The following is a 12,283-nucleotide window of genomic DNA, read 5'->3' on the forward strand; positions in this document are numbered from 1 at the left end:
GATTAGCTGTTACAGAAGTGTGTCTCCTCTTTGGATTTGTTATATCATCTGTATGTTGCAATTTAAGTCCATTGAAATAGTCTGTACTGTATTATCACAGACTGTAAATTATTGATTAATCATACTTGAATGTCTGTTTCAGTCTAGAGTGAAATCTCCAATCAGCAGCATAGCTGTCACTCGTGATGATTTGTTTCTTTATGCGGCTGATAGTGATGGTTATGTGTATGTCTACAGCATCAAGGATTATGCCCTTGGGAATCCAGAGCAGGAGCCACCACAATGTATGTGGTATGAATTGTTTTTTACATAGATAAACTGTTTGAATGGTCATATGTATGTGTGTGCATCTGAGCAAACACAATAAGAGAAAATAAGGATTAAAATGAACAAAGTACTTATGATTTGAGGCTATATCAAAAAAAAAATCCAAGAAAATCAAAGTACTGCTCCCTGCCACATTTTTAATCTGCTTTCCTGTCTTGTACACTCTCAAAAATCTAACCTTGGTTACGTGATGACTTGTTTTCAGCACAGCTAAATTTGCCCTTGTGTAGCATTTTAAGTAAGACAATTTAATGGTCCATTGGCTAAATACTAACAAACCTACTTTGAATTCAGTAGGAGGTAAGGATTGAGCAAAATCTCAGTAAGGATGTTGGCATATCATCCTGTGACACTCAAATCCATGCAGTTTAGTGGAAGCTAAACAGACATGCATCAGTTTAACATGCTCTGGGTGAAAACTATTTTAAAAATTGTTGCATTAAGACAATGTTACTGAGGCAGAAATATTTAGCTTTTATTTCGTAGGCTTTGTGTTTGGCCTTGCACAAAATGTTGTTGCCTGTCTGAAGTGACACACAGTGAAATATTCTTTGCTATTGACATATTTGTGTATTATTGTGAATCTGGAATATTACAGATTTATTCTTTATTTTGCTGTAGATATGCATCATTGGCGAGCACACATAAAAATGGTTGTATCGTAAGTATGGTCTTACGTAGCACGGTTTGGGCTGTGTAAACATCTACAAAGCACACAGATCTATAAACAGCTGTTTCTTAGTGCAGATGTGTTTAGGATACTTAATTATCATCTACACTGGCAACACTAGAAACCTCAGCTCTCTCCTCTGCTAATGTTCGGAGGTTGCCTGTGGTAATTACTTTCTCAAAACATGTGAAGTGCCATTTTTACATCAGTGTCATTCAGATATGTCTGATACTACCTGGAGCTTCAGTTCCTCAAAACAAGCAGCTGGGTTACAACATCAGCACTGCTGCATGTGCCCTGGGCATGGGTATCACACGCTCCAGCAGAGCTACATCAGCACTGCCACATATACCTTAGGCACAGGTATATCATGTTCTGGCAGACCTACAACATCAGCACTGTCACATGTGCCACAGGCATGGGTATCACATGCTCTGGTAGAGCTCCATCAGCTGTCGCATGCCCTCAGCACGGGTATCACACGCTCCAGCAGAGCTCCTCAGTCCAAGAGGGCTGGACTCACCAGCCCCCTCAACAGTCTGAGGGAGCAGAAACCCCAGTGGGCAACCAATCCCGAGAGGTAGATTCCCTTTCTGAATCTCTCTTTGGAGGATCCCTCTCCCTCACGGGCTCTGTAGAGGCATGCCAAGATGGATGAGCATCCATATGTTGAAGTCAACCTGTAAAGCTACCCACCGTAGATGAAATTTGAGGCAAGAAAGCTCAACAACAGAAAGTGCAAGTTAATGATGCTGTCACAGGTTTCCTAGTAGGAGTCTTTGCACATACCTTTCTATTCCACTCTGTTTTGATAGATTAGAAGTGATAGATGAAGACAGAGTCCTGTTGTCCTCATCTACAGATTGCACAGTCCGCCTGTGGAGTCTGGATGGAGAATACATTGGTAAGTGATATTAACAGCTAAGCACTCAGAAGGCACTAGTTGCCAAACAGCAGATGCACATAAAAGAAATACCTGCAGGAAGGTGATGTGGACTTTTATAATTAGCCTGCCACTGGAGTCGTAAATTAGTGGGTGTCTAAGCAACAGATTCTTGGACTGCAGCAAGGGATTTAGGGTTTGGACCTGTACTTTTCACTCTTGCATCTTATGTTTTACATCACTAGGGGCTACACTTGAATAACTGAGTGGTTTTTGTTAATATCCACAAGGAATGCATATGGGGTTTTCTTCTTTCCCATTCCCAGTGTGCCTCTTACTTTCTGAGGAGGAAGAGTATTATCAAGCCACGTTTAGAAGTGAACTCCTCTAGCCAGAAGAACTAAAGGCCAGAATTTTAAGACATTTTAAAATCTGAAGATGCAGATGCTAAGGGTTTTTGATGCTTTTTTTTTTTTAATCTGTGGAAATTATATGTTCAGGTCCTATTTTTCTATTTGTATTTTTGGCTCCTTCAACACTTTTGAAAGTCACTCAAAATTATCTGAGCTAACATCCCCTGAATTCAGTACTGTTTTTTGGGACTGATCAGGGTCCATGGAATAAATAACATCTGACTTTGAAGATTACATAAAATGTATTTATTTATTTATGGAATGTTTTTCAAAGAGCTATACTGTAGCTTAATCACAGGCAGATACAAAAAATGCAAATATATGCATGACAAATATCTGTATCAGAGCAGCAGATACCCTGGTAATCAGGCTGCTCAGCTGTAACAGAGAAGTTTAAATCCCCACCCCCACATCAAATTTAGTAATGTACCTAGCAGTCCAGTACCCTTCATTTCATAGTTAGGGGAAAGCAGCCCTAGTTCACATGAATAGATAGCCTGGAGCCAAAGATCAATCACAGCAATGCTTCAAGTCCCTCCTCCCTTGGTATCTTGCCTAAAACAGTGACACTGTTTTCCATATGTGCTTTTTGTTGCAGCTCGTATGTTGTCATCCTGCTTTCTGCCCCTCCTCTCCCCAGAAGAAAGTTTATTCAAAGATTTCCTATGACCTTTAGCTGGTACCACACTGACTTTTGATGAGTCCACTGAAAAGCAGGCTGTGAATCAGCACATCTGCCTCTTAACATGGATATCTTTTTTTTTTTTTTTTTCCCCTCTCCCCCCTCCAGGGACCTTTGGCCAGACAGAGCCATGGGAGGTTTTCACTCCTGCCTCCTGGAAACACCCCAGGGTTCCCTATGAAATCCTGACAGACCCACAAAGCCTGCCCTTTCATCCAGTGCTGGAAGGACAATCTTCCGCCTTGCAAGTCATCAACTCAGACCAGAGTCCCAAAGCCCAGGGGAAGCCGGTGCCTAAGGTTTGTGCATACACAGCAGTTTTTCTCTATGCAATGGAGAAGACCTCCATTGTCTCCACTGCTGTCCTCTAGTAAAACAAGTGATGCAGGCAAGGTGATGCACTTAGGGCACATCTTTGGATTCTGTACAACAGCTTAAGAAACAGAAAGAATTAAATTCAACCTGTGGTGTATTAAATAGACTACCATCTGGTAAACTAAAACTTCAATACATGTGCAGCTGGCATATTTGGTATTTCAGAAAGATTATTTTATTTTGGCTTCATCATTTTTATCAGGTGTCCAGGAAGGAAAAAACACTATTGCAAAAACAGGGAAAGTAGTAAATAATGAAAGAAACATTTCAGTGAGGAACCAGACACATGACCAAGTGTTATTATGCACCAATTGAACCTTAATAATAGTCAGTCTGTACATTGCTAGTCCATAAAAATGTAAAGAAAGATGTGCTAGATCAAGCCTTTATGGGAGAAGTTATGCTGTATATATATATATATTTTAATCTTACATTGTTTGCTTTGCCCTTATCCGTTTGTGGATCTAAACTCTACCATAGTGGTTGAAAACAAAGATCTGCAGGGGAGGGGTGATTCCCCCTAACACTGAGCATCATTCCACAATTATTACTTCCATCAATCTTTTGAAAAAACATAATGAAAAACTAAAATACTAGAATTCTAGTAAGTCTTATGTATTCTACCTCAGTTTGAAACATCTGAAATTCAGAATTACATAATGATTGAATTTCAAGCTATTTGATGTGTGCTGGGGGCTTACAAACTTCATTTTAAAGCAACAGTTAATACATAAGTCCATTATGTCAGCAAGATAATGGCAGTTAAGGCATATTTATACACTTAACTAAGGTTAATAATGACCCATAAAGGCAGTCTGAGTAAAAGCTTTTTGATGGTTTGCGACTCATCCTTAAACATTTTTAGTGGGGATTTGATCTCCCTGTATACTTCACACACAGATTTTTGGATTAAAAAGAAGTTGGTCTTTATTAGACACTTTTCTAGGATCTTTCAAAGAAGTCCAAAAAATCTCAGAACATAGCTTGAAAAAGCATACCTAAACAGTAAGAATACATTGAATACTGCTGGATATTCTCCTTATTAGTAATGCTATAATAGCAAAACAGTTGTAAAGGCTTATATAAAACTGGGAATTTAGAGATGAGTGTTGTTAAGTAAATGTAATGACTTAACACACGCTATCCAAAATACTCCATCAGAAGAATTTCAAAACTTTGTTTTAGAGCAATCAAGTTTTCTTCCTTTGGGGGGGGGGGGAGGGAGGGAGGAGAGACACCTTTGTGCACTATTTAATCAGTAGTGCAGTAAGACCAAAGAATCACCATGTTAATAAGATTAAACTCATTAGCAATCAGTTTATTTCTTGCACTGCTGAGTGTTCTTTTGGTATGTCGCAGCACAAAGAAAGCTACCATTCCAAACATCCTCACATCTCTATTACTGATGCTGAGATCAAAATGGGAATGAACAAGTGGCTTTCACAGATCTCTGGTGAAAGGTAAATTAGAAAGTGAGAAATTCATTAATTCAGAGGGAGGGGAGAAGAAGCTTGCATTACTAATTTCTGCTTTCATTTTTTTTTTTTTCAGATTGAAGCACAAGTACTTTAAGAATTTAAATAAGCCACTTAATCATAAGGGATTGAGCACTTACCACACCATTAACTGCTATGAAATAGTCAATGTTCCAGAAATTTGTGAAAAACCTGATTTGTCTGTACTTGGTACAGATTTCTTTTATGAAAGCTCATTAGAGGAAAATTAGAGCAATACCTTCTCTAGAGGTAACTGAACATCCATCACTCCAGTGCCAGCAAAGCTTTTTCTGGTAGCTCCTGGAGTAGCTGTTCCAACAGAATTCTACTTTAAATAAGATGCCTCTACAAAGTCTTTCTATGATCAGACTAAGCTTCCTGCTATAGGATTCTTCTGATTTGCAGTATAAGTTCTAACATCCTCACGGTGCTAGAGCCATACTGTCCATTTCAGCAATTAATAACCTAAGCAAGAAGTAGTTTAAAAAAAATTTAGATCTTAATGCTTAAGTCTAGATGCTACCACTATATTAGGACTGACAGAAGTAAAGTACTACCTCCTCCACACTCCAGAGTTTTGAAATCCAGTCTAACTTCTTTAGCTCTAGAAAAAGGATGGGGAAGAATCTAAGTATATTTGGTGTTGCCTACTGTACACAATTGCCTAATGGATCAGCACAGGGAAAGAGCAGGCATGAGGAGCCTATCACATGGATCTGCATTTTGATAGTCCAAGTTGCTTACAGCCAATGCTAACACCTGGACACTGCTATGGAAAGCTGCATGCACTGTAGCATTGCTCCTGCCCCGGCTGTTAGAAGAGATAGGTATGTTGCTAAAAGCAGTAATGAGAAGAGAGAAAGGCTAGGCAAGAGTAAGACTAGTCAGCCCTAATGCTTACATAGTCTGTGCTCCAACACATCAGTGGAGATTCCAAACACACTTTGGAATATGCTTCCAAAAAGAAAAATCCCTTCCATACCCACTTCAAGTGCCTGATTCGCTAGTGCAGTTTGATGTCTAAATCAGAGGATATGAATTATCTCTTTCAGCACCTTCCTCTGCTACATGTACCTAAAAATAAGCTTCTTTGATAGACTTCAGAGATTCACCTGAAGAATTTTTAGTTCTTAAACTACTTATCAAGGTCTAACCCGAGTCACTTGCTTAAAACGAGCTGAAACCTCATTTTGCCTTTTTAGCTCAGTCTATAACAAAAGGCACCTGAAATTGTGCTAAGTCTTTAATCAGCTTTTAACATCATCTTCTGAACTGCAGATTTTGGTCTCTAAGCTACAGGAATCTAAATCTTACAAATTTTATCATATGCCTTACATTTGTGAAGTTTCTGGGTTCCTTCAGGTGTGCTCATTCCTTAGGGCAAAGAAAAGAAAGGTTTGTCTATTTGGTTAAGCAGTTGTTACTTTCAGCTTACTACACAAACTATTCTGTGCTAAGTATGAGAGCTACAGCTTTTTAGGACTTGTGCACGAGAATGCAAAGTAGTGGCCTTGGTTATCTGCCATAAACACTGAAAATGGTACTGACTTATACCAGAAGTACTGAAAACAGCTAAAGCCAACAAGTCAGGAGATACCAGTAAAATGAACTTTATTTTAAAGCTCATTAAAAGGCTTCACAATAACACTAACAGGATTAGCATTTCCTTCATTTTATGTACCCCACATGAAAAATGTATTGTTTAGCAAGAGACGAAACGTAAGCGTTTCTGCATGCTACTAACACATTTCACCATCTTATTATCTGATAACTGCTTTGGACTGCAATAGTCAAAAACCTCAGAACAGAAGGATTTTTTCTGGAAAGTCCTTATGAATGGGATAGACACTGACTTTTTATTGACATACCCAATTAGATGTCCAGATGAAAGAAAACTACCTTGGCATCTACAAATGCCTACGAAGGTTTCTGTTACAACCTCTTGAAGGAGCAGTATATTTCAGAGCAAGGGCTTCTTTTCATCTTTAGTGATGCATATGGTTAAATACTGCACAGAAGCTTAGTATGAACTCACAATTCCACAGGAATCTGAAAGTTACCAAGGCAATTTTCCTTTTAGGATAGTCATGACCACCACTATTACTATTCTTCCTCCCATAATACAGCATATTCCAGACAAATTTTAAGAAAAAAATATAAATAGTTCCCAAAACAATGCATCCCCCCACCCTGCCCCCATCACATACGACAGCAAAAATATCTTCTGTCATGGGATGAAGTAACTTGCTGCAAGTGCAGTGGTTTAGTCCAAGTCCATGCTCATGGTGTTTTGATCACTTGGATGACATTCGCCATTTTGTTGAGGAATTTCAGAATTTTTGTCATCTTCTCCCATGTCTTCATTTTTATAATCACTCCGTTCATTTAATGGATTTTCTTCCTTAGGAGAGTCAACTTTTGGTTTTGGTTGTGTTACAATAGGCTCACAGATATTGTTCAACTCCTGCAAGAAAGAGGAAAGAGCTATGGTCAGAATATATATTAAGGAGCCATCGGCTTCACCAGTGTGCTGAGCCCTGTGCTTGTTACTGTCTGAAACTTGTCTCTTTACTTGCTTGCCAAGTCCAAACTGACAAGTACAGATTGCACCCTGAAATAACTGATTTACTTTGTAAAAGTTCTGTGGACAAAGTACTTCATTTAACATTTTGTATTTTACGTGTCTTTCAAGACTATTCTGTACCTGCCAAAAGTACTGAAAAACAACCTGACTTTTCAAGGTGACTGAAAGACATGTAAAACGTCTATAGCTCCACGGAATTGTATACAGTATTATTATAAGCTCCTCTGCTTTCTACTGAAGTGCATGCTACCCGTATTTTCTAACTACACTTTAAGAACACTGGAGCAGTAAGATTAAATGTGAAGAAAAACAAAACAACAAAAAACAAAAAAGGTAAGTCTAGCTTTAGCACCAGCCTCTAAAATTGGTTTCTTTCAGTACTTACCTGTAGCTTTGCCTTAATTTCACTTGAATGCACAGCTGGATCCTGATCTAAGCTCCTCTTAGCCTGTGCACTTACAGCATTATTCATCCACTCCACCACTTCACCAACACACTTCTCTACTTTCATCATTTCCATTTCATCAATATGTATGTATTTCTCATCCTGCACAAATGAAGATGTTTTATATTAGTTAATAATGTCAAGTTCACTGGCATCAAGTTATGCTGACAAGACTATTTCAATTATATACCATTTATCATCTTCACTGATTTTGAAAATAAACAAAAGTCAGCAACAAGCCAGATCTGTTACAGCAAGAGACACCAAGAAATACAGATGTCAAAATAAAGCTTCCTTTGCCTGATAATCAAGCAAGAGAGCTAGTTCATAGAAGGGAATGCAGGCTTCACAAACAGGTCATGCAATAAGATAACATGACATTCGTAACAGGATTGCTAAAGGAAACCCTGCCCTCTCTTCTGGGAAGTCTTATGTGGGCCCAGGGCAGTTAAGATGGTGCCATTCTGCTGTACACAGAAAGCGGACACTCGGAGAGTGGCTCAGCTTTGGGAGCATTCCCCACTGTGCCATACTAACAGTTATGCAAGTAACTAACAGAGCAGGGAAGGACCTACCCAGCAACACAACCTATGATTTTGGCTGGGAATTCAGGAGATGGATTTGAATCTTAAACCTATTGTATTCAATGACGTTAGTTATTTCAGGACTGTGTAATATTACTGCATGATTCACTTAATAAAAATGGTTTAAAAATCTACAGCTGTGAAGACAGAATTGTTTCTGTTGCAAGTCTCTATGTCCAATTTAACTAGTTTGAGTGTTGTGAGCTGTGCTATTTAAACTGGTAAGCTGAAAGCCATGGACTAAATTTTCAGAGGCAGGCATGCTTATGAAGAAAGTTATTTTCAAATGACAGTGGCCAAAAAAACATACATCGTATACATAAAATGCTGTATGTTTTCGTTTATCCTGAACTGTCTTTTATACTCATGCTTCTCAGCATGGCACAATATCCATTCTTGCTCCTGAAAGAACTGGAATGTACACCTTTAATGCACACCTTTAAAGAAGTCAGATTAGCTTTTAAAAGATCAATAATCAGACTACAGTTTAGCCTTCACTTTTTATGAGAATGTCCTTTTGGGCCTGAAAATATCCAGAGAAATATCAAGCAACTGAAGCTGAGTACTGGGAGACATCTGTGGTGTTAATTTCATAACCTATACAATAGCAGACTGCAGGTCATCTGAGAGTGAATTTGAAATCTCTCCCAGCTGGTGGGCCTCAATGAAATACTGTGTGGTAAAAGATAGATACTTTCAGGGCACTTACTTTATTCCTGAATTCCCCAGCTACTGTAGCATAATATTGGAGCCTGCGTCCCAGTTCTTCTAAAAGCCTCGGTCGTTCTTCTGCTTCTTGATAACGCATTTCAATTGGAGTACCTAATTTCTAGAAAAAGCATTTCCTATGCATGACACAGTTCACTAACATTCATTAACACTGTTTCTTGTGGTATTTTGGAAATTTTGTTTTTTGAGTGTACAAACAGACCTACCTTTAAATCCTCCAATTTGTCTACATACACCTGCTTAGCTTCATCCTCACCGTCTTCATACAGCCAGCCTTCTGTCTCTGTTAGGAGTGCAGAGAATCCCTGCAGATCCTATGTGTCAATATAATTCAACATGTTGAGCATCAAAATATGAACTAATTGACTGTGCTTGTCTTATACAGACAGGACAGTTAAATATAAGCATTAATTCTTAGCCTCCTGAAGGGAAACTCCATTTTTACTGCAGCTTTTGCTTAATTAAGGCAATTAAATCATCATCTTCTTAACTGGGAAATACACAAGTCTGCAACATAGGTAGCATTTGCAATTGGTTGCCTTGGATTCAGCCAGTGCTTGGAGTGTGCCTTTAATTTATGTCTTTGGTTATAGATACCATAACACAGCTTCCATTTCCAGTCACCAACTTTATTTGGAAACATAACTTTACTCCCTGATGACAAAATTTGTTTTCAGGGATATATACTATTTGCAAAACCAGAACCTAATTCTTGATCAGTCACAGCCATCATTCAAATAAGTAACAATTTTCAGCTACTCGCAGGATGGGTATGATAAAGCTTGACCAAGAAATACAGAATATATATTTGATAATAATGTTTTCAGAGAAGCTCTTGAAACTATAACCTACCTTTTCACAAACAAACTTTTCGTATGGTCCAGACAACTTGTCTCTAAACTCATACACATATTCCTCCACTGCATTCTTTGCATCATTTCTTTCTTTTTCCAGTTTGTCTTGCATAATCATCTTACCCTGCATAATAACAGAAGATGTTTTAATTAAATATCTATATTCAAATGGCATCATAAAAAGCACAGCTTCTGTGAAACTTAATAATCCCCCAGAGGCCTTGGTTCACATAACTGCTAGCATTCTGATAGCTACACAGTGGACTCACCTGAAGAAATGGGATGTCCTTCTCTAGATTGAAATAGCTTGAACCAACCTGTGATCTTATCAGGGAATACAGTTCTGATATTATCACTATAAATGACACTTCATTTTTTTTATTAACATTTGTCAGCTATGTGTTAACGTTAGACAGTGCATTAGCTCACAGTAAATTAGGTGTCAGAGTCCATATTCTGGGGTTACATTAAAAGATCAGAGGTTGCCATAAAAAGCAGAGAAATGTTAAATAACTAATTAAGAAAGCAGCCTAACCACACTAACTCACCTCTGTTTCAATATACATATTGAGGAGATCTTTTCCTAACTGCCAAACCAAGTTAGCTTCAATAGGCAGTTCCACATTTTTCACTTTTATCTTGGGTTTTTTAGCTTCTGGAGGCTGATCACCTTTCTTCTCATTTGTCTGAGTTGGAGAGAAGAAAAATAAGATAATATTCCTAACTTCTTTCTGATGATGTAACACTTGGATGGGTAGAAACATTCCTGGGTAGAACACACAGAGATTTTCTGTGTTCTTTCATAATTTTCAATATACGCTTGTAAGACACTTTCCCTTTCAGGGATTACATCTCATATTCTAGGCTGTTTACCATCTATTTCACGGACAGTACTGAGCGACAGAAAGGGCATCTCCCAGATATATGGTCTCTGCAGTTTTTCCAGAAGTGCCCATCTGTAGCTTAGCACTTCACTAGTGATGCTGACAGTGGCAAGATTTTAGACAAAAACATTTTCCATCCATATAAAAGCAAACAACTAGCAATGTCATGCAGACTCATGTTTTTCACATAAATTGTTTCCTCTTAGGTTTAAGAATCCCCAATTCCAGCTTCTCTCAGCAGGTCTAATAAGCTTGGCCTCTAGCAGCTGTTAAACAAACTGAAATTTCTGCAATCCAAACCAATTAGCTGTGCAACACTGCATAAAGACAGGGGTGTGGTAGAGAGACTTACTCCTTGCAGGAATTTTTTCAAAATCTTTGAAAAAAATCATTAGAAGTTATACAGATCATTTTTCATAATAAAAAAAGAACAGAAATGAAGGCAGTCCTGAGCACCAAGTTCCTTACTTTTCTGGAAAACGTTACCATTTTAAATGCCACCATTATAGAGTATAACATTTTCAACAGAGTTAAAGGGTCACTCACTTTCTTGACATCTGGGATTTTGTTTTCTTCAGAGAGAGGTTCTGATGAAGGGGGAGACTGTGGCGTTTGCTGACCATCAGTTTGTACCTGGGACTGTGTTCCAGCCTCACTGTTCTCTTGCTGGATATTTTTCTGAAATGAAAGCCCAGGCACAAAGGATGTAGAAGGCATGTGCACTTGTATTTAATAAGAGTTATAGGGCACTTCACTTCTGACACACATACTATACAATGTGCCCTACAAAGCATTCTGTGCACACGCAGACACACACATGCTTTAACAAAGAGATACAAGCTAGGCGCAAGTCAGGAAGGACTTAGTGAAAATGCTGCCAGTGCCAGGCTGGCAGCCTAAAACTTGCATGTGTGTGTGTTACCACTTTCTCTTACTGAAAGTGGCTTTTATTTTACTGAATCATAGCTTTTTGGTTTTTCATCCCCTCAGAAAATTATTAAAACATCAAGTCCACCATAACAATACTGCATTATTCCCCACTGTCCCCCTTCCTTCAATGCGGTAGAACAATCCAGTTTTCCCTTTCACAAGAAGTTTCAAAACTTGACTAATATGCAGGATTATAAACAAATCCCTTCAACACAGAGCGCACAGATGACTAATAACCCAACTGAGTTCTCCTCTTTGGAGCACAGAGATAACTACAGCAGCTGCAAGTAACCCACCCTCAAGTAACCCTCCTGTTGCCATTTGGCTATACTGGAGGTAACCTACACTTTCTGAACAGGCTCTACAACTGATTTTGAAATACACACTTTTTCAGGATAGCAGCACTAAATTTCTCCCATTCTTATAA

General features: G+C 38.5%; 1 protein-coding gene and 1 long non-coding RNA gene across 4 annotated transcripts in view; one reads left to right on the plus strand and one right to left on the minus strand.

The window, feature by feature from the left end:
- The first annotated feature begins 153 nt into the window (after nt 1–153).
- LOC136991276 (uncharacterized) lies at nt 154–1,882 on the plus strand. Its single transcript, XR_010883404.1, has 3 exons — nt 154–284; nt 949–988; nt 1,813–1,882. It is a non-coding gene; the product is annotated as an uncharacterized lncRNA (long non-coding RNA).
- HSPH1 (heat shock protein family H (Hsp110) member 1) overlaps nt 1,847–12,283 on the minus strand; it is a 29,415-nt gene continuing 18,978 nt past the window's right edge. Inside the window, exons 12-19 of one of the 3 annotated variants that reach the window (XR_010883374.1) lie at nt 11,473–11,604; nt 10,591–10,728; nt 10,041–10,166; nt 9,395–9,502; nt 9,169–9,288; nt 7,816–7,977; nt 7,054–7,310; nt 1,847–1,882 (exon numbers count right to left, since the gene is read on the minus strand). Coding sequence is in view for 2 of the 3 variants with exons in the window: in XM_067290962.1 (XP_067147063.1) it covers nt 7,110–7,310; nt 7,816–7,977; nt 9,169–9,288; nt 9,395–9,502; nt 10,041–10,166; nt 10,591–10,728; nt 11,473–11,604 (987 nt within the window). In the remaining variant the exon portion in view is untranslated. Of the gene's footprint in view, nt 1,883–6,440; nt 7,311–7,815; nt 7,978–9,168; nt 9,289–9,394; nt 9,503–10,040; nt 10,167–10,590; nt 10,729–11,472; nt 11,605–12,283 lie in introns of those variants that run through there. The other 2 variants (XM_067290962.1, XM_067290970.1) reach the window with 2 other exon arrangements.

The sequence above is a fragment of the Apteryx mantelli genome, chromosome 1, assembly GCF_036417845.1.
Source record: "Apteryx mantelli isolate bAptMan1 chromosome 1, bAptMan1.hap1, whole genome shotgun sequence".
Taxonomy (NCBI): Eukaryota; Metazoa; Chordata; class Aves; order Apterygiformes; family Apterygidae; genus Apteryx; species Apteryx mantelli.